This window comes from Leptosomus discolor, chromosome 20 (genome assembly GCF_034619465.1).
Source record: "Leptosomus discolor isolate bLepDis1 chromosome 20, bLepDis1.hap2, whole genome shotgun sequence".
Taxonomy (NCBI): domain Eukaryota; kingdom Metazoa; phylum Chordata; class Aves; order Leptosomiformes; family Leptosomidae; genus Leptosomus; species Leptosomus discolor.
This window is the reverse complement of record NC_141410.1, coordinates 5,661,331-5,683,243: the sequence shown is the minus strand read 5'-3', so window position 1 is coordinate 5,683,243 and position 21,913 is coordinate 5,661,331. Positions and strand designations below refer to the sequence as shown.

The window sequence follows — 21,913 nt, the reverse complement described above, 5'->3', positions numbered from 1 at the left end:
GCCTTCCGGTCTTCCCATGTCTGTTCTGATGGAGCAAGACCTGCTACTAAGCAAATGGGAGAGGATCTGATTTTTCATTTTTTGCCTCCCTGAAGGTTAGGCAGATGGGTTCCTGCAGTAAGTCCAGAAGATCTTGAAGATGTCGTGTTAAGCACTGTGACTCTTTGTCATCCCAGTACTCTCCTTTCCTCCTTTCCCCTAAATCCCTCCTCTGTATGTGTGAGTGGATGCACCTTCTGCCGTCTTCCAAGTGTTGTATTGTGCATCCTCTCCACTGTAAGTAAGGGAACCACTCAAAATATTCCTGGGCAAGCTATCTTTAAAAGGCTTATGGACTGCCCTTAAACAGTACAGTTTAGCCTGCTTTTATGCAGATACATTTCCAGGAAACATCTGGAGGTTCCTGACGGCTGTTTTTGATGGTGTTAATTTAACTGTGATATATGACCATAACTCCCTGTGCTAGCTGTGGTGGTTTGGGTTGACATAAAATGCTCTTACTGGGCCAGGGAGCTGCATGTGCTCCCAGTATCTAGTCTTGAGTTTTATTCACTGATGCTTTTATGCAAGTTGAATGTCCTTCAGGATACTTAAAATGGCTGTTGAATGTAGGTTATAGATACTATGTGCCTTGAAATGTCCTTTTGCCTTCAGCTGCTTATCTTAACAGAACTTGAAATGTTACATTTTTCTAAGAAAACTATAAAATGAACACAGTTTTTCTGTGTTAGAAAAAGTTACACTGGTCACCTATGTCTCATTTGAAAATGTACATATTCCTGAGGGTATGAGACTGTAGCAGAGTAGTCCAGGAGAGCCATTATGGGGTCATTAAGGTCTCCAGGGCTTCAATGGCTTTTAGTCTAAGCTTTACTCAGACAAGTAGAGGGTACTGCTTGTAAATATGTGGGTGGGAAGGCGGTCTAGTAAAATGAGGGCTGGGGAAAGGAAAAGATGGGTTTATTTACACGGCAGCGGTGAGCTCCATGGGGTGTGACAAACTATAATCTTATGTACAATAAATCTGCCTTGCTGTGGCTTTCAGGTAAAATCCTTAAAAAAAAAATAGAAATTCAACAGGATTCTTTCAGAAGAGAAAGAGTATGTCAACGTTGGCAGAATGAAAATACTAGTGTTAGGAACATCAGTGTTTTTCTGAAGCAGGTTCATTTTCAGTTTACATCTATTACTCTACAATTGCATTTCTCTTGACAAGACCTGCTGTTGCATTGATTGTTCAGTGACCATGAGCCCTGTTAACTTTGCTGTAACCTCTAGAACCATACCATTTGTATTTTTTAAATTTTAAAAAAGTAATTTTCTCCCAAGTTTGATCACTTTAAACATAAGCAGATACTTCCTCCACTATGCTGCACAAGCGCTACAGTGACCTGCTGCTATACCTGGACCATCATCCTTTATGCTTGGACCAAGCATGTGATAAATGCCATCAAAGTGAAATAGTCTGGTTTACTCTCCTGAGACGAGTATTGTGCATTCATTTTGCAGGCTGCCAAGCATAGGAATAGAAATCAGTCTGCTCTTGAGATTAGATGGGGAAGAAAGAATAGGTAGGTGGAAATTTTTGGGGCTTGTGGAGTTGCAGAGCAGGCCTTTATGTTCAGTTAATGGTGGGGTTTTTTTTTCAGCTGTTCAGAACTGTACAGTGACAGCATAGATCCCTGAATAATGCATTTAACACTCAGGTTTTTTCTTCCCTAGACCTGTGAAGCACAGACTGAAAACAACTCGTTTAAATGCAATGCTTTTGGGGTGTTTGCACAAACAGTTATATCTAGTGATTTGCCATTCTCCATTGCAAAATACTCATCTATCTGACCTGTGTGAGCTTTTCTGTGGAGAATTCGTCACAGCTGGGAGCTCAGGGGAGCAAAGCAAGGCAGGAGTTGTGCTAGGCTTACTGTGCCTCAAGGATACCTATTTTGGGCAGTAAATCAGAGAGGTGATGACAAAAACGAGGCCTCTCTCCTGACTTCTGAGGAGGAGGGTGTTTGTTTTGACAGTGCATACAATAAGCACCAACGCGCTCTTGGATCAGTACCTGGTTTAGTAGGGCGTGTGGGGATTCATCGAGCCTGGGGTGCGGGAACACAGCCTTGCTGATCCGGGCAGCCTGGCTTCATGGCGGGGCTCCTCGTAGCTCGTCAGCAAGGTCTCCTCACCCAGACGTGCAGCAGGTGCGATACGCTGCGCAGGTGTGTTTGCTTTATTTTGTTAAATCCTCAGGTCCTGATGTGGCCGGGGTGCTTTGGTGATGAGCGAGCAGCTCGCCAGGGCCACCCACAACCCGCCCGGTGCAGGGAACACCCTCAGGCGGCCCGAGGGAGCGGGCGGGCCCTGCCCGCGAGGCTGAGGGCCGGCCTCAACCGACGGGGCACCCCGGCCTCGCACCCCGGCACCGCCGCCAGCCCGGCCCGGGCTCGCCCACGGTCCCTTGGTGGCCCTGGGGCCCGGCGGTGCCGCCCAGCGCCGCTGACAGGAGCCGGGACGTGGCGGAGTCGGGGCGCCCCTTGGCTGAGGAGGGGCAGAACGCGCCGCCCCCCTGAGGCGCTGCTCCCGCCCCCCGGGTGAGCCGCCCCGGCCTGCCGGGCCCCGCCTCGTCTGGGCCGCCTTCGGGACGCCGCTTTAATTAGCCGTGGGCGAGAGCGGCTTTCCCGGGGCCATCTGCAGCCCCGGTGACGGGCGGCGTTGCTAATCGCGGGGGATAAGCTGCTTACAGCGACCCAGCGGGAGCGCGCTGGCTGCGGGCATTAAGGGGGGACAAAGCGAGGGGTTTGCCCCTGCGCTCGGAGGCGCGGGCACGGAGGGGTGCGGCCCGTCCCTGAGGCTCTGGCGAGGTCCGGCGGCATGTCCGGCAGCGGCTCTCAGAGTGAGTAAGTGCCTGCGAGGAGAGAGGTGCGTCCGCACCCGGGGAGAGCTGTCGGGGATCTGAGCGGGGGCCTGGGGCCGGTGCCCTGGCTGTGCCAGCTGAGAGCAGGCCTGAAATGGCTCCCCCGGGCTGGGGCTGACCGGCTCGTTCTTGGATGGCAGCGTGTGAAGGTGTTCCTCAGCTGCCGGAGCAGTGACTGCCCTCTCTGCGGCTAAGGGAAGACCACTTGTGTGTGCCTGTTGGTCATGGAAGCCCTCTCTGTGGCCAAGGGAAGGCCACTTGTGTGTGCCTGTTGGACATGGCAGTGGCGATGAGAGGCTCATGCGATGGCAGTGATGGTTCGGGTTGTAAGACTGAGCAGTCGGGGAAAAGCCTTGTTTCTGGGGCACATGAAGCATCATCTTGGACCAACCGCTGGTCCCAACTTGCAACATGGGATGCATCAGCCTTGATCTGCAGGGATGGGAAAATCAGCATTGTCTGTGCAGTGCTTATGTGTTTATTATGCGTCTGTCATTGTTACCATAATGCTAAAATGGCATTCGCTTGAAAGAGCTTGATTTATTTTTAGTGAACTGTGCGATTTACTTATAAGATGCTGTTATAAGCAAAAGTAACAGAAGTACCTTGATCAGCTTAAATTTTGTTTGCTTAATTGGATTTGTTTCAGGTTTTAATGTGTTAGTGTGTTGCTACAAAGTGTATATAGTGAGCGTGCGTTAAATGTTTTAGTTGGAAACATAAAAGCTAATACGAAATCCGTTAGTCATGGATTTTGCTGTTCACAAAATATGCGGCTTGCCTTGAGTATCTTTTTTGGCCTTAGAAGAAGTTTTCAAAAAGCGCTTAATAAAAGCTTGTTGCCTTTTGAGTAAGATTAACTACTGCTTAAAAGCGGTTACACTAAAGTCCTCAATGGCAATTTTGGAAAGGCAGGAAAATGTGATTTTTAAAGGACGCTCTCTCTTCCTGATCTCAATCAGACAGAAGTTAGGAATGAGTGAGGCGAAGAACACCGCCTAAAATAATCATGGCGATGTGTTGAGAATCTCTACCTGGCAGAAAGAAGTGTAACAGAGAGCTAAAAAAATCACAGGAGTTACCAAGAAGGTAGCTTATGCCTAGGTCCTTGAGCATAAAGTAGTCCAGTGTCAGGTTCCAGATATTATGGAGCAAAACATGGAGATAAACATGATGGTTTCATGGTTTCACAACCCAAATTCTGTATTACACCCTTTCGTGATACATTACCAGTTGCCTGGATATTCCTGGGGTTCTATGGAACACCACTCCGCTGCATTTTGTGGTTATACTTCATGGAGTGATAGACACCCTAAAGATGGCAGCCATGCTTTGTTCACTCTGCAGTTGCCAACTTCTACTTGTCTGGAAAAAATAATGTGATCTCTCTGTTCATGGTGCACTTGGTGATGTATGAACAGCAGTAACAGCAGTACCCAAGGATGATTGCAACGCTGCATGACTATCTCGTGTTGCTTTAGTAATCGAGTTTACTCCCCAGTTTGTGATGATTACTGAGTTTGCACGTGAGAAGGACAAGCAGGCTGTTTGCAAACAGGGATGACTGAGGCTCCTATGCTTTCTTAAAGAGGATGAGATAAACAGATTGGAACGAGAGTGCAATTTGACAAGAGGCTTTCTGGTATTCAGGTACGTTTGAAAAAGACAATGAGCATTGATTTCATAGGTTGTACTGTCTCTTTTCAGATTGACTAGGGTTTTTTTAAGATGATATAGGTGTGTGTGTCTTTTCACAATACCATTTTCAATTTTTAAAAGGGAGGTGGAAAAGAGTGGTTGTTAGAATGACAAGTGATTGACAACTTGCTTTTAAATTTGAGGGAATGAAAGCACAGACCCCTCAAATTGCACTTACCTGTTAACAGCAATTTACAAATCTGTGCTGAGCGTGAGTGTTACATGTATAAGCAATTGACTTAGTGGCTAGACTGCAAATTAGGTCTCCCATCTATGCTGTAACTCTTCCAGGTTAGGGGACAATGTAGATTCTCTGGATGTCTAAGTGTGATTTCATCCTTTAGTGTGGACAAGAAGAAATTGGCCTTGAACCTTTGCAGGGCTGTAGTGTGATACATGAACAAATTTTCAGTTGTTGAGCAGTTGAACAGTACCTTGAGTCGAGGCACTACCTTTCCTATCAGCCCTTGAGAAACTACAAGTGTGGGGGAGATCTGAGCTGGATTTCCAATCAACGAGGAGGGGTAAGTGTTGTACTCCATGGAACCATGTTGCTCTGACTTCTGTGAAAACGTTTTCTTTTAGATATGTTCTTGTTTGGTGTCACGTATATCTGGTTGGATGTGAAGCACTCTGGAAAAGTAGCTACAGACTACCTTGTCTTGTCAGCAGGATAATTCAGCCTTGCTAGCAACAAGTTCTTTTTGAGGCTGCAGGTGCCTGCATAGTGCTGGAAGTCATTGTTTTCCACGTTTTCTGTTGAGAACTCAGTTTGTCCCCTTCAATCATTCCTGCTCTGCCAGACGTGATTGTCTGCTGAGAAACAGGGAAAGAGTAGTGTCTGTAATACTGTCAGGACTGAGGCTGGTGGATTGGAGACAGGAGATTCATAAGGGAAGTACCCAAAGCCACTGGCGAACTAGGGAGGATATGATGAGAAATATGCATGCTCCTTTGTTTATATTTCTTCTTCTCTTTCTTCAGAGCAAAGACACATTCAGAAGAACGTGAATGTTGATCTGTATTTGGGCACTAGAGGTCGGGTAGACATTTCTCATCGCTGGCTTGAGGCTGCGACATTCAGTGTAACTCCCAGCCAGACAGTGGAACAAGGCTGGCTGTGTACTGCACCTCTGTCAGCTGGGAAGAGAGATCCCAGTCTGAGACAGACTAATCTCTCCTGCCCTTCTCAGCCATTCCAGGACACCACCAGTCAGTTCTCCAGTTCCTGCTTCCTGCACCAGAATAATCTCTGCTCTAGGCTGCAGCAGCACAGCTCTAAGTGTGTGGGTCATAGGTTTCCCCATCCTGCTTTGTCAGTGCTCCCTGCTGTGAATCTCCCTCAGAGACACTCAAGCCTTGAGGCTTATGGTTTAGAAGGGAGAAGGAGTGAGAGTATTGGCTTTCCTCAACCACACCATCAGAAAGCAAAGGCAGCTGGTGGCTGCTCCATACACGCTGCTTGCCGTCGCTATTTAGAAAGCAGGAACAGGAATAGTGACTATCCAGTGGAAGAACAACAGCATCAGCCTCCTGCTGCTTCTTGTATGGATCCTGTGAACCCTTCACTGGTCAATGCATGTTCGTCATCTCATGCTGTAGATTCCCCTCTTAGGCCTGAATTAGTGGTGTGTCCCTCTTCCAGGAGCTCAAGTGAAAGTGTGAATGCTTGTCATAGTTCAGCACCGACCTTGAGGGATCCCGGTCCATCTAATTTGGAGTCCTTTCAGGCTCTTCTGCAATCCTCACAGATTTCTGCTAGGTTGTACTCTTCAGTCCAGAGGCTTAAGCAAGAAATTGCTTTGATGGGGATATGGGGCTCCCTCCCCCTGGAGCCCAAGTCTTCCGCAGTCAGTGGCAGTTTGTGCTTTTCCCCTGATGATTCACCTCCCAGTATCCTGAGCACAGGAGAAGAGCTAGCTGGAGTAAAGACTGGTGCTGCTCAGGCAAGACTGAAATGGGGTGTCCCATTTGCTAAAGACTGGAGCCTTAGTGCAGTGACAAGGGACTTCAGTCATGCAGAACCTCTCTCTGTCTCTCACAGATATGGATATGTTGACTTGAATGCGTGGAGAACCAAAATTTCAGGCGACTTCCAACCAGAAACCCTCGCTTCTGGTGTGGGCTGTGGCAGGCTAGCAGATACAGAAGTAGATTCCTCCTACAATTGCTCTCCCTATTTCAAATGCCAGTCCCAGGCAAAGCCAACTCTGGAAACTGGTAGTCTTTATGTTCACGCAAAACGTCATTCCCCTGAAAAGGTTCTTAAAGGAGAAGAGACATATAATAGGGCAGCCCCGTGTGCTGTATCTTGGAAGAGAGACCTTCCAGCCAGTCTGTATCCAGAGGGTCTGCAGGTGTCACTGGAGACAGATTTGGGGGGGGCTCAGATGAACGTTGGTGTAGCCATGTATGGGACTCCAAGACAAGTGTGTGTGAGAGTCACTTCTCCTCCTGGAGATAAACAGTTTAGACCAGTCCAGCAGCTTAGTATTAAATCTGTAGAAGTCAACAAGTCTGAACCTCATGTTAAGTCCAGCAAAGAGTCAGAAGAGGTATGTGACTTTAGATCAGGAGCAGCTAGAAGAATGGCTGTGGTGGGCAGCAACCAGTCCAGCCCTTTCTGTGTTGAGGTCAAAGAAGGCTTTGGTGAATATTCTGGCATAGACTGTATGAATGTGAACAGAGAAGGAAGGAGAAACAAATACTCCCACCAAAGCAGCTGGATGAATTGGGAAGCTGATGCCAAGCTCGCCCAGTCTGAAGAACTTTCTGTGGAGAGGAATGCCAAAGAACCACAGTGCTGTGAAGAAGGGAGCCAGACCCAGGAAGCTGTGTCCAGAGAGGTGAGAGCATGCTCAATGTGTAGCATCCCTGTTCGCAAATACTAGTGCTTGTTTCCACTTCATGCTAGAAGTGCAAAGTTGAGGTACAACAGTAATGGGGATGCTTGTCCTGTATTTTTTTCTGGCACTGAATGGCCAGATTTTTCTCTCTTATGGTCCTGTTCCATCCCAACATATGCATCTTTTTGTCTCACATATTTCTTCCTAAAGACCAGGTTGCTAACTTGGGAACATAAACACCTGATTATATTCTCTGGAGCTACATGCAGAGGGAAAGCATTAAACTGGTTTTTACTCTGTGCATAGTTGCAGGGCCCCGTGATTTCGGTTTTGTTGTACTTTTCCATGTCTGAAGCATGGAAGAGTATTCACAGAACAATGGTGGGGGCAGTGTCAAAGGCGTCTGACAATGCACTACCCTGAGGCAGCGCTGTTCTGGTCTCCATCCAAAATGCCATGCTGGGCACACATAAAATTCTTCAACAGAGTAGAGTAGTGTGAATAATCGTGTGAGTTACTATCTTTTGTCTGTTTGCAGGTCTTGGAGAACAGTTTCTGGTCATTGAAGGTGAATGAGCAAAGGTAAAAAGACTGTGTTTTTGTGTGAGTATGCTGGTAGTTAACAGGAGAAAAACTGCGGGAAAGTGGCTAAGGAGCCACATTCCTGGGAATGTTTGTTTTAGGACTTAACCTACATTATTCTGCCATGGTTGGCTCAGGGGCTGCATCTGTTTCTTTTCAAAGGGATGTCATCTAGAACGGAGCATGCTCTGAAAAATAATTTGTCTTTCTTTTAAATTCTAGATTCTAAATTCAACCTTGGTTGGTGCTAACAGTGAAAAAGCATCGGTACCATATGTGCTACTCCTCAGTGCAGCAAATTCCAGCGTGCTCACTGCATAGTTAATGAAGGAACTGGGCTTATCCATGAGATGAGATTCAAATTTGTGACCTGTGGATAAGATGTGTGTCAGGTTGCTACCAATTTAGAACCTTAATTTGGTGTGAGGCTGCATTTTTTTTCACTCTTTCGATGATTTGAAATATCTCTTTTCAGCTTGATGGCTGAACTCTGATTGCCACCTCCTGGCTGTGTTTAACTTTCCTTTCTCTTAACTGGAGTTCACTTTTGTTTTTTCTTTTTAAGTTTCCAGCACTTGTGTGACAGACAAATGCTAACTAGGTTTTTCCAAGCCTGGAGGGGACACGTCTTCTGGAAGAGGGCTGCAGCCAGGCAGCTTTACAGACAGCAACTACTTCGGAAAGGCCTTGATGCTTTGCAGTGGGCTGTGCACCAGAGGAGAATGCAGCTGGAGGTAGCCCAACAGAGACGTGCCTCAGCTCTGCTAGCTGTCAGCTTCCACAGGGTGAGGATTGGCTGGGGACAGTAGAAGTGGTGCCTTGAGTTTTCTGTTGTGCAGTCAGAGAAGGCAGAAATCCTATTTGGATAGGGAGGAGGAAGGGGTACCCTGTGTGAAATTCAGTGATGTAGACTCTGATACTCTGCCTGCAGTTTGTTCTAATCATGTGGTTTCTCCTTCAGTGGAAGAAAGCTGTGGCAAAACGGAGCAAGCAGCAAGCTCCAAAGCCTGAGCCATATTTTTATACCCGAAGTCCATCAGTGGGGTTTTTTGAAGTAGGAAGATTAGCAACTATGACAACCTCAGCTCAGCAGCAGCTTACAGTAGGATCCTTGAAGGAGGCTGAGCAGGCTTGTAGGTAAGCTGAGAGCATTCTCTTTCTGTTATCTTGGACAAGTGGAGGTTTACAAACATAGGGAGAAATTTTTCTCAAAACTTGTTTCCAGGTCCTTGAATGTATTGCTGCAAATAAGCACTTGAAGAATTAGTAATTTAGTTTTAAGAACTAAACAATCCTATTCCAGAGCTTCTGTGCACTAGTGTTTTCAGTCTGATTTGAGTGTTGACAGAAATACTCCTGTACTATTTCTTGAGTTCAGCTATCACCTGTGTATTGATACAGGCGTAAATGAGATTGGAGTGAGGCAATACTACAGTCTCTAGCAGGACAGTAGAGGTGTCAAAAGAAAAACCTTTTGTTGTGTCTTCTGATTCTGAAGGCAGAAGAACAAGTCCAGACAAAAAGAGAGAGCTACCTAGGGAGAAGAAAGGCTCTGGATTCTGTTCTCCAAGTGCCTCTTTGGACAGGTGGATGTTAAAGCATGCTTGTGACTCTTTCAGGGTGGAGGGAGGACTGTGGACACAGCTTCATCGTAGGCAAAGAGGAGATGAGTTCTGCTGGAGAGCTCAAGCAATCAGAGATATGAGGCGGCTAGCTGGTAAGCACACGTTCCGTAGCCTTGGAACAGCCTGGGGGTAATCACTGTTTCACCATGTTTCTTGATTTGTGTCTAGTTGTTGCTTTGACCGGACTCTTTCAGAACCTGATCCTGCAAGTAGCTGGGCCAGCATCTGTGATGGTGGAGGGTGGCCCACTCGCCATGTCATACACCTTTTGCCTTGTTCCTTGACTTAATTCAGCTGCAGCAGATGCTGTTGCTCCAGCAGTATGAGCTGTCTCCCTTAAGTGCCCTTTCTCAGACAGCTGGACTTCAGCCAGGGAATGTTTGCTGTGTGACACTAAGTTGTTTCAAGTTCTTCTAAGTTACTTTTCTTTCTGTCACCCTCTTCCTGCCCTGCAACACAGCAGCTTTCAGACTGTGGCGCCTGCAGAAAGAGTTACTGAGCGAAGAGGAAGCCAGGCTTTTGGAAGCCTATGCTTTCCTGGAAAAGAAGAAGCTACGAAACGTTTTCTGGCTGTGGCGTTCCCGATGCTTGGAAATGGGGCAGATTTTAGCACTGACGGCTCGGGTCCAAAGAAACTTGGTCTCCCGGTAAGTTGATGAGGTCTGTTTTTCACGTGAAAAGTCTGTTTGCTCTGAAAGTCCAAGGAATGGCAGAGCCAACCCAGACAGTGATGTGTGGTCCCATCTTAAAGCCATCTATTCTTTTGTTTTAGGAGTTAATAAAGATGAAAGTAGGGATAGAAACATGAAAAGGCCATGAGAGATGTTAAGACTTGCCTGCTGTGCACTGCCAAAGCTTTTTGGTCCTGACCTTTGATGTCCTTAAAGACCAAACCCAAAAGCACCCACTGTGCTGCTGTGCTCTAAGCATGCCAGTGGCTTCTTAGTCAAGTAAATGAATAGATGTTCAGAAGACGACAGCTTCTGTCTTTCCTGAACTAAACCCAGTCTCAGGAGCAGACACAAGCTTGTACATGTGGCTTTCGATGTGGTTTTATTTTCCTTTGGTATTCCTAGGTGCTTCAGTGCATGGAAGGAGACTGTTGAGCAGAAGGCATTTTACAGGTGCAACCTGGCCCATCTCAGAGCAGTATCACTGAGGAAATACTTCCAGCAGTGGGTTCAGATGCTGCAGGTCAGAGAAGGCGATAAGCAGGCAATGGTGAACTACTTCTTCCTACAATGGAGGCAGCATTATGGTGAGCAGCTTGGGATCTGTGCAGAATCTAAGATGTGGAGGTCCTTAGGCTCCTTCCTCCTCCTCTTGTGTGGTGAAAAACAGCTGAAAACAGCCCAATAACAGAGAGGCTCAGATGATGCATGGTATTAACAAACCAGAGTGGGCAGAAGACTAGTTATTCTGAACATGTCAGTGAAGCTCCAGGGGGATTTGTTGCTCTGCTTCATAAACCTAGCAGAAAGTGTTAAACCTTACTGAAAAGAAGTGATTTGAGGGCTGGGCTGGGCTGAGTTTCTTTCAGAATGCCTTCTGACAAATGTCTCTTGTCACTCTCTGTAACTGGTTAAGGACCAGTTATAAGCTCAGTAGCTGACAAGACTGTAACAAAGAGGCATGAAGATCAGCCATTGTGGACTGTGGAGAGACAGTTTCCGAGGAAAACAGGCTACTCTTTTGATGACTTCTGCCAAAAGGTGAAGCTCCAGAGAGTATATCTGCTGTGGAAAGCAAGGCTGTGCGAGCATCACAGAGCTGAGTGAGTGAAGAAGAGCCAGTTCCTAGAGCCCTGCCCTTATTAGTAGTGTCCAATTGACTTTCCAGTCCTTCTGGAAGAACCCCTTTTACCATCATCCATCATGTCTGTACTAGTGTCCCCCTCTGGTATCCCTTTTCAGTCACTGTACTGTCTGATTATCTTCTGTCTCAGTTCTTTCTCTCAGACTTTGGAGCAGTGTAGACTCAGAAAAGCTCTGAAATTATGGCACCAAAAGCTGAAGACAATTGAACAAAGTCCTAAGCAGTCCCACAGGACTGTTGACCAAGAACTTCTTGCCATGCTGTTTTCTGAGGACCTCTCAACATCATCTGGCTTTGGCAGCAGTGCTCCAGCTACTCTGGCCTCTCAGAGCTCATTGGAAAAGGTGAGGAGATCTTGATACATCCAGAGTGCTCTGAGGTATTAAATTGCTGGGATTTTTAGGGGAAAAATTTCTGCTTCAACATGATGCTGTCATCAGCAAACTGCTTAGTATTTAGGCCTGAAAAGCACTGAACCTGTAGGGTCCTGGACTTTAAGTGTAATTGTAATCAGAAATTCTAAAGTCACTTCTCTGTCCTTCCTGGTTCATTATTTAGTGATACGGGGAGGTGCTGAGCTAGTGAGGTTCTCTTGTGCACTTGCTCCTCTTTGTGGCTGCAGGGTGGTAGGGATGAGGTACAAAAAGCCTCATTGCTGAGAAAGTGCATGTGCCCATTTCCCCTTTTCTCAGTATAGAAATAACTGTATAACTATTCAGTACAGAAATAATTAGTATAGAAATAACTTTCCCATCAGTTACACATTTGCACTCCAGAGCTGTACTTGCTAGCCTACAGTTCCTTTGGATGTATCCTGGATTTCCCTGAATCCTTGCCAAAAAGAGGAGTAAATGGCACGGTCAGAACTGTTAGCTGAGTGATTCCACTGCAAGGACGTTTACCACACAGCATGTTCTTCCCTCCATGCCTGCAGGAATACAGTTTTAGTGACAGCAGCCAGCAGAGCTGCTCCTGCATTCTGCCTGCTGAGGATGTCACGCACGTGCCGTATTACAGTCCTTTCCTGCAACTACACCAACGTGCAGAGCTGCCAGCTGAGCTGGGTGGGGAGCTGTACTTGCAGGCCTCCTTTCCTCCACAGAGTACTGGATCTGGGTGAGTTGGAGACTGGTTCTTTGGAATGCTGGTAGCAGTGGCCCCTTGTTTGGTCTGGCTGAATTCCTTCCTTCTGGATAGTCCCTCATGTCACCTCACACCATCCTTCCGGATACTTTATCCTCTTCTTTCTTTCCCTTTTCCTCTGACACTTTTGTTTTGCAGAACAAATTGGTTTGTGGGAGGTCAGTTCCAGTCTTTGGCACTGCAGAGTCCAGACAATAATGTTCAGCCTCTCACCAGTTACCCTGCATGGGAAGAGGTAATGCTGAAAGCTGTTGCAATGCATGTAAATACACAAGCATTTTCTGCACAGCCCAATTTAGTGGAGAGCCTTTGGGTTTCGCTATCAGCATATGGAAGGTCTCAGTGCTGTTCTCTCTTTGTTCTTCTCTCTCAGACAGAAGGTTTGGGAGATGGAGGCATTTCTCAGGTTAACTCTTCCCTGCCATTTACCAGCCGAGTTGGAAATTTGCCACGTGTTAAGGATTTAAAAGGGTTGTATTAGACCCTCATGTCTGGGTGTTCATATGGTGTGCGTGGGTTAGCAACAGGGAGTTAGACAATCACAGAAGTCACAGTAGCAAGGAGAAAGGGCTGAGCTGCATGGGGTGACTGTGTTACAGCAGCAGTTCAAGGCCCTTTTTTGCTGTTCTGGATTACAGGACTGCAGTTCTGACAAGGAGGTGAAGAGTTTCTGGCACCAAGCAGAGAAACGCTGCCTGCAGAGGTACTTCTTTGTCTGGTCAGCTCAAACTCAGCAACTTATAAAGGCCCAGCAGTACTGCAGGCTCATTCAGCTGTCTCGGTAGGTATTGTGCTTTCCAGAAGTTTCCTAAAGCTGTCTGTTTTGAGAGCTCTACACTTGCCTCCTTTTTTTTTTTTTTAAAAAAAAATTTTCCTCTAGCTATCTTCTTCTGTCTTCAGTAGGAGTTTTGCAGCCCATTATTTTGTCTTTTTTCCTGCTCCAAAATTAGTGTATCTGAATACAATTGTTTCTGGTGTGGTGGGCTGCCTCACAAATTAGAGCAAGCCCAGCCCTGCTGATAACAAGCCCTGGTAACTTCCTGTCCACTGAACTGGCCTTGATCTCTACTCATTCAGAAGTTGAAGAGAACACGCTTGGCACAGCTAAGACAGAACACCTTAGTCCCAAGAACTTGCCCTGTCCATCCTTTCCCCTGACATTTAATGGGGAAAGCATGTTACCAGATCAGATGTATTTCCCAAACTCCATCGTGTGTATGTTTATTGTTAAAGTTTCAGTGTGAATCTGTGTGAGTTGTTGCTAGAGTTGGTCCAATGACCTTTGTCTTTCTCAGAGCCTTTCTCAGCTGGCACCACTGGGTCATGGAAAATAAGAACCAAAAAGCAGCAGCAGCCCTAAAACATCGACTTCATTGCTGCCAGATGGCTTTCAGCCTGTGGAGGAAGAGACTGGCCCAGAAAGTGGAAGCTGACCGGAGACTGAGATGTCACATTCACCAGATGGCTGCTGATGCTCTGAGGCGTTGGCATTCCTGCTGGCAAAGTGAGTTACCGCACCCTACAGCAGCACTTGTGTCTGTAGGAGAGGGATGCTGTGGGAACGGCTGGGGTGGAGAAAGTCCTGCTTCTGGTTGTAACTGTGCGCTGCTCCTCTGGAATGGCCTAGTCCAGGGGTCAGTAAGTGCCTGTGTCACTGCTGTCTTGTGGTTACAAGCAGGACACGTGCCCTGCTGTTTTGTAGTGCTTTATGCTAGGGGAGATGCTCCTGTGGCAGCTGATTGGAAAGTGGGTGGAACTCACTTTACCTGAGCTACCAAAGGAGTGCATTTTAGCAGCTGGTGAATTAAGTGGAGTTCAGATGCAGCATTCTGAGCTTGAACATGTCTCCTCAGACCCAACAGTCAGGCTTTGCTTCAGTGGGAGCACATTATATCTTTTGAGGATGCTTAACAGTCCTGATCCAGTCCTTCAAGGGATTCCAAGTGCTTTAAATGCTAAGTAATTACACTGTGCCAGGGAAGGAGCACTCCCACTCTCATCTGCAAGGCATTTTTCCGTCAAAAGTTGGGAGTGATCTGTAATCCTTGCTTGGGGAAAGGCAAGGGGGAAAATAAAGAAAAAGGCCTGACTGCCTTGCAGACAAAAAACTAAGAGTCTCTTCAGCTGCTAGAGAGAGGACAGGAAATCTTAGAAAGTCTGGTCCCATTTGGTGTTGGCAGCAGATGTGTTCTCTGCTCTTGTCTGGACTCTGCAATGGAAAAAAAAATCTCGGGCTCAGCTCAGCAAGCTCTTGTGTTCTTTCACAGGGAAGCGTGCTGTGAGAGAGCTGCAGCAGCGATGGGCTCAGCACAGCTGCCAGGAGAAGAAGAGGCTGGTCCTGCAGACGTGGTATTGCCAAACAAGAAAGCAGAAATACGCTGCTTTATTTTGGAAACGTCTTCTCCTGCACAGGTTTGTTTCTTGCCCTCAAAGCATTTCCAAGGGAAGCTTTGAGTGACGAGCAATTTATGTAGCAGAGAATTCAGTGTATTCAGACCAGAGCTTGGGTTTGAAAGTACAGCTAACTTGTGTGTAAAGGGAGCTTCTGTAGGAGTGCTTTCCTGGGGGTGCTTCTACATTAAGGGGTTTGTTACCCGTAGCCTCACACTCACCATCTCATTCCTCTCGTTCAAAACTTCTTTTCTTTCCAGAACTTCTGTTCAGTCTTAGTTATGCAGTGTGGTATTTGTAAACTAAGCAACGGAGATGCAAACACTTTTGTAATTTAAAAAAAGTGAAAGCCCTGTTTCCACTGGAATTATTCAGTGTTTGCTGAAAGGAATATTGGGCAGAGGTCTTACAGAGATCCGATGTTCACAAACATGAATCTTTTAGATTCTGGACACAGCGTGTTGATTTTAATTTAGACTAATGTGAAAAATTGCGTTCAATATATTCCTACAGAAAAGCAGTATTAGTAAAGCCTGTGAAGGGAAAACCATGATACTCAATTCATCTCGGTGTTAGTTACAATATAGGTGAAGCTATAGTATGTTTTGGAGTCTAATCTTGTGGTGCAGATCCTGAAAACTCGAGAATTTAATCTGAAAAGCAAGGTGTCTGCTGCCAATCATTAACAACTTCTTTTCTCTCTTAGCTGTTGTTCAGTAGCTTTCTCACTGAAATCTGTTTTGTTTCTGACTTATGTTGTGTGAGGCTACTGTCTGCCTGAAACGCAGCGAAGGGTCCAGCTGCAGTGAACTAGGAACTGTTCAGGTGTTTCTCTTTCAGATAATTCAGGAGGATAAGAATGAATAAGACTATTTATGCCAAGGATTCATTTAAGGCATGAGAAGTGCAGGTTTGGCCCTAGCAGATTTCCTTTTGAATTGCAGGTTCAGGCTGAGAGGAGACAAAGATCTGCAGAGGAAAGAGCAACTAAAAACCCAGTAAAACCTTAGTGGCTGTGATGCTTAGACTCCGTGCTCACTCCACCCAATTGCATTTTCTACTGCAAATCAATCTGTGTGGTGGCACCCTGGTGGGAAGTGTGTTTGAGAGAAGTCCTTAATGTTGCTTCTTCCTGTAGAGTGTGTCTCTACCATTAATCTTCCTTCTGAGCTCTCCTTTGATGAGAGAGCGCTTCTAATTTCTCACCTGGATACGGTACAGGCTGAGCTCTGTCTCTTCTGAGGGGGGCATTTTTCATGCTAGAATAACCTGCAATAGAGTCTCTTGATCTTCAGAGAAGCCTGCCAGGCAGAGGATATTTACACCTCTGCCCTATGGTGCAGTAGGGTGATTTGCATAATGAAAGTCCAAGTGGAACAAGGAACCAAAAGGATAAGCAAGGAGCTAAAAGCAGATTGGCTTCTGGGGTTGCAGAGGAAGACTGGCCTCCTGTGCATCAGCCTGCAAGATACAGAGAGATTATTGTGGGTGCAGATTTACAGCATTGTTTATAGTAATGCCTGTAGACATTGATTTTTTGGAATAAAATTGTCTCCATAAAGATGCTGTATTATTCTAGCCGTACATCCCATATATGTAGGCCCTTAGTTTGTAACAGCCAAGAAAAAAATTAAAATCTGAATCTTGACAACAAGCTACTGTCTTAAATCCAGCCTGGTTCTGCAGCAAGCTGACTTAAGGAGTCTGCTGGGTTCTGTACTGAAGGAGATTGTAGCAGTTTTATTCTCATCCTGTGAGGAAAAAGCCTTCCTCAAGCATCATCCTAAAGGGCAGCTGCTGGCACAGAGAAAGATTGAAGACTGACTAATTTAATTTCTTTCTTACTTTGAGGGATCAACTATGTGTAGTGGCAGGGCAGCCTAGGAAAAGCAATTTTTGTAGGCAAAGTTAAAACATAGTATAGCATTGCATTCAGTTTGCAGAGGCCTTTGAAGAGGAGGAAATGTTAAAATGGCCAGAAGGAAGCAGACATACTCCTGGGCTTTGAGGAGCTGAGAGGTAACAGTGCTGGGGATCTGAAGTAAAACAAGGGGAAGTTTTTAGCAGAAAGAAACTATAGTGAGGAGCCTGAACTTACACCTCCCAAGGATGAGGCACTGGAAAAATAAGTAACTCGGAGAAAGATAGATAAATCTTAGAATATCCTTCCTGCAGAAGGAATAGTAGGAACAGCCTTTTTTCTTGCTGAGTGCTCTTTCGCTTGCTTTGACCACTTAAATGTGACACTACAGGGTGGGGTGAGAAGGTGGAATTTGGTCTATAGCCTGTTTGGTGCTGACATGCAAATGCGACTTTAGGCATCTGCTGCTTTTCTGTGCTTGTATTGTTTTTCAGGTGCCTAGTCACCTGGGCCCAGGTCACTGCTTGTAGACTGAGGCAGCACGAAGCCCTCTCTTGTTTTAAAAGGGTCAGAGAGCACCGTCTCCTAGTTGTGAGCTTTACTGCATGGAGGGTGAAATTCTTGAGAACTGAGCAGCATGTGCTGGGAGAGAGAAACCACAAGTGGCAGGAACCTTCTCGGGGTAAAGCTTGTCACCGCTGGCGATTGGCCTCAAGAGGACAGCAAGCCCTGCACCTGGGATCTGTGGCTATGGTAAAACAGGTAAGAAAAAATGAAGGTTCTTATGACAGAGTTATTCTTAACTGCTTGTTCTCTCACGAAGGCCTCAGCTGGGTCACTAGGCACTGAGCTACAGTGACAAGGCTTGTATAAAAAGTCTGGTTTGTGGTTACTGCTTAGTCCCTGCCTTGAAATTATTTACAGGCTGTGCCTGCAATTTCATCACCATAATCTGGCACTGATTGCAGCAACCATCTGGAGCACAGCTATAAGGAATGGGGACATTTTGACCAGAGAGACAAGAGCACTCCTTCCTCTCTGCTCAAAGATGAGATGGGATAATCACTGTCCCTGCAGAGCAGACCAAGCTGTCAGAGTTGCAGCTTTTTTCAAAAGACTCCCAGCTAGCAAACCACAAAGAGGTCGATTGATTTGGAAGGGCTGAGTCAGTCCTGCTGGGATCTCATCTGTGGAGTTTCCAGCCTGGGGTCTAGCACGTTAAACTGCCTGCAGGGATATGGACATAAATGTATCTGTAAGGCTAGTTTGTATGTCTGCTGTCTGTGTGCATTGTGTTCAGTCTTGGCTGCAGCCGTGTTATTTCTGTTTGCAGGCCTGCAACTACTGGACAAAAGCAGCTGCCTTTTCCCAGTGCTCACGGCAGTGCAGTACCCTGATAGGTGCTAGGAAGAGCAGGAAGATATCTCTGTCTTGGTCCATGAGTAAGAAGATGCCCGTTCCTCTCTTCCTTTTCTGGGGCCGTGGGGGGAGTGTAAGTGAGGAGGGGAGTAGTGTTTGCCAGCCAGATTCCTCTGTGGAGTAGGTGCTTGTGGCAGTCTGACTGTGGGTTGCTTCTGTGTTCAGGAGCCAAAGGACTAAGGGCTTATGGCAGCTCTGATCTCTCCCTCTCGTGCTCTGAGGTTAGCTCCTGTGCAATTCCTCTTTTCTTTCCTAGAAAGCAGAAGAAGCAGAGAAAAGTGTTCAGCACCAGCTGCCGCTTCTGGGCTTTTTTCCAGTGCTATTCACCGCTGGCTGGTGATCTACAGAAACCAAAACAGGGCTGAGAGACTGCTGCTCCCTCACCTGCTAGAGAGACCTGGTGTGGTAGGACCCTCTCTTGCACATGCAAGGACTGAGAAGAACAAAGCAGAGGTGGACTTGGAGGAGTGGAATGAGAAGCGGCTTGGGTAAGTGCGATGGAGGGCTCTGGGCTTCCTCTTGTTGCTGTCATCAGGGAAGGACTCCCTTGTAGGGCTGTTGGGCTGATAAAGCTTATTTTCCCCTCTTGTGTATAGGAGGAAGTACCTGAGGTGGTGGCATCGCACGGCGATAATTCGCCGGTGCCAGCGTGACAGGAGACTGCGCTGTCTGGCCAGGCTATGGCACCAGTGGAAAGAAACCAGCAGGGTGGCAATACTGGCTCAGGCATTGGTGAGTGTCTGGTACTGCCACCAGGGGGGCAGTGATGGGTGTTACTAGGCAAGCGTGCTCTGCTTGTAGCCTCACATATGTCCTGGGAGATGAGACTTGAGGATTTGACAAGTATCAAGTGCACCAGAAATCCCCTTTTGCTGCTGTGGCTACTTTTTTCCATCTTTCTCTTTGAAATGCCAGCATGGCAGACTGGCATATCCACATATTTAGTTGTGCATTGCCCCATCTTACAGATGGGAAGCTGAGACAGGATGATTTTTATAGATTGTCTGTAGCCTGTGCAAAAATTCACAGCAAGTATTACAATCTTTGTTCTCATCTGTGTTTCTGATACATCCCTCTGGTGTCCGCAGCCTACCAAGGGCTGTCGTTTGGCTTCCCTTTCTGCTCAGGCCCTAGCCATCTCTGGAACAGACCGGTGTTCTGTCTGGCTTCCTGGGCACTAGCTGGGTGAGAGGTGCTCTGACCTGCCCGTGGGACGAGATGACACACATATAGTGAGCACATCCATAGTCCCTGAGGAGCTGTGCTGGGCTGATGGGGCACTGTCTTTTCCCCAGGGTACCGTGACTTAATTAGCCACAATATTTGCAGGAGACAGTAGTTCAGCAAGAGCTTTGTTAGGAGTCAGCTTTGTTCGTTACCAATGCAAAGTCATTCCAGAGGGACCCGGGAAAGCAACTGGAAGCAAGGTGGGACTAGAGGCAAGTGAGGTAGTTTGCCTGCCAGAGCCCAATTAATCCGTTCACTGCCTTTTCTCCTGGCAGGACCAGCAGCGGCTGATAGAAAAGGCCTGGAGTGTGTGGAGACGACGATATTTGCAAAGCCGTGTGGTGCAGAATTTTTTGGAGGAGGAAGCCAGGAGCCTGCTATCTCAGGTAAGCATTTATGACTGGTTTAGTTCTGTGGACCTCAGTGGAGCAAAAAGCATCCCAAAGGGACAACTGGTGTTCCCTGTGTCTCATCTCCCTCTACAAAGCACTTGCTTAGGGAAAAGTTGAATACATCACGGAATGGTACTTGCCTATAACAAAGGGAAATAGCTTCCAGCTTTACATGGGTTCATCTTTGGGTGCTTTTCAAAGCTTTGTGTCAGCAGTCAATTTCCCCAGTGTGTGCCCCCTTCACCACTGTTACCAGAGATGTTAATCCACTAATCCCCTGCCTCTCAAGAGCCCACTCAGGGAAGAAACAGGCTCCACATTGGTGCAGGAGAACTGTGCTGACTTGCACCCAGGGGCAGGCAAATTGCTATAAATTTGAGCAAGCAGGCAAAACCTTAGAGCTCAAATAGCCAGTGTGTTCCTCTGCCTGCCTCCTGAAGTTCCATGCAGGATTAGGTCCTCCTTTAAAGAGGTGAGAGCAAGTACTGAAATTAGAGGCCAGAGGGGGCATTCGTCTTCCTTTTTTCACATTGATTTGTACTCTGCACTTGACTTACTGCCTACAGGAACATAGGGGAGACTGGGAAGAGCTCTGGGTGACTGGTGAGGCAGTTGGCATAGCTATTGCTAGAGGAAAAGCTGTGTTTACGGGTACTGTGAGGGTGGGTGCAACCCCTCAAGGGTAACCCAAGTCTTTGATTTGTCCACTTTACTATTTAAGGCCTTTGGAAGGTGGCGCAAGCTAACAGCATTCCGGCTCAAGGACAAAGGATGCTGCTGAATGGTGGGGGCCTGCCTGCAGCTGCTGCTCATTTCGGGACACAGGGAGCATACAGCTGGCTGTCACAACAAAGAGCTGGTCCTGCACAATCAAGAAAGCGAACATTCTGCTTACGTGGTAACAGCAGTGCTGCAGGCCAAAGGATAGCCAAAGGACAACCAGGAAGAGATGGTACCTAGTGAAAATTCCTCTTTAAAGGACTCATCTCCTACATCCCTAGAGGCACAAATTTGAGAAGTTATTCCCTTTTGTTTTGAGGTTGCATTCCCTTTTCCTCCGGGCCCTGATTTTGCTGGAGTTATGATTAAAGGTCAAAAACTCATCTTATAGGCTCTCCCTTTACTCAGTGTTTTTTCCTGGACAGGATTTTAGTGTCATGCAGGGGAGAGTAAGCAAATACACCAGTCTTAAAGAGATGAGCAGGAGTCTGCCTGTGCAGACACCCCATCCTGTTGATTCCAAAGTCTGGACTGTCCTTGGTAGGTGTGAACACAGGTGTTTACTTTTAGATTTGGGGATTCCCACATGGCTCCCACCTCCTCCCCCTGTCTAGGTCGATCAGCTCTTCATTAAGCCTTTCAGTGGGTGGCCAACCCCTTGACTGCTTCCTGCTGGTTCCTTTCTGTGCTGAATGGGCTAGGGATGAAGAAACCTGCTGGGAACAGCTGAGCACCAAAAGCTTTGCTGAGGCAAGACAGGCGTGTCTGACCCCCCAACCTTCCCATTAGTTGCTTCTGTGATTGATGCCCTGTAATTACCCTGGATATATGAGCCCAGTCTCAGACAGCTGTAATGAGAGGGTCTGAAGAATCTGGAAAAAGCTTTTCTTCCTTGCTTGTTTGAAAGAGGTGCTCACAGCGTGGCAGGGATCACAAAATTCCACTGGGAACTGCCCCAAGGTCTTGTTTTCTTAGTTTGTGGTAGCTTTGCAGGATTGTTAAGCACACAAAGCCGCCTCCGTAGCTCCCCCAACACCTTATTTCAATGCTGTGGGGCCTAAGGCTGTTCAGAGTCATTAGGTCAGGAAAGATAGGTGGAAAAGGACCACCAAAATTCCTGTGACCTTGCAGAACTGAGCCAAAGGTAAATTCTAGGATTTAAGCCTTCTCTGCTCTACCATGGTCCTTTGCCCAGACTTTACTTAGGGCACATGTTGAAAGTAGAGGCAGAGCTGCCCCATAAACAAGTGTTCTTTCTAAAATTTTCCCTTGTGCCAGGCTCA

At 46.9% G+C, this 21,913-nt stretch overlaps 1 protein-coding gene across 1 annotated transcript; it reads left to right on the top strand.

Annotated features, from left to right (window-relative positions):
- The first annotated feature begins 6,414 nt into the window (after positions 1-6,414).
- C20H1orf167 (chromosome 20 C1orf167 homolog) lies at positions 6,415-20,691 on the top strand. The gene is made up of 20 exons (XM_086476256.1): positions 6,415-7,455; positions 7,994-8,037; positions 8,603-8,822; positions 8,999-9,174; positions 9,657-9,754; positions 10,123-10,309; positions 10,739-10,920; positions 11,250-11,436; positions 11,608-11,821; positions 12,412-12,593; positions 12,759-12,882; positions 13,259-13,401; positions 13,916-14,124; positions 14,888-15,032; positions 17,367-17,634; positions 18,206-18,314; positions 18,548-18,779; positions 18,888-19,023; positions 19,794-19,904; positions 20,632-20,691. Exons 1-20 carry the CDS (start codon positions 6,415-6,417, stop codon positions 20,689-20,691), a joined length of 4,068 nt encoding a protein of 1,355 aa, XP_086332382.1.
- Positions 20,692-21,913: the final 1,222 nt, after the last annotated feature.

Excerpts from the sequence above, each read along its gene's own strand:
- C20H1orf167 (XM_086476256.1), top strand. The coding sequence starts at position 6,415 with ATGGGGATATGGGGCTCCCTCCCCCTGGAGCCCAAGTCTTCCGCAGTC. Across the intron at positions 15,033-17,366 it reads AAACGTCTTCTCCTGCACAG|GTGCCTAGTCACCTGGGCCC; the intron begins GTTTGTTTCTTG and ends ATTGTTTTTCAG. Across the intron at positions 18,780-18,887 it reads TGGAATGAGAAGCGGCTTGG|GAGGAAGTACCTGAGGTGGT; the intron begins GTAAGTGCGATG and ends TCTTGTGTATAG.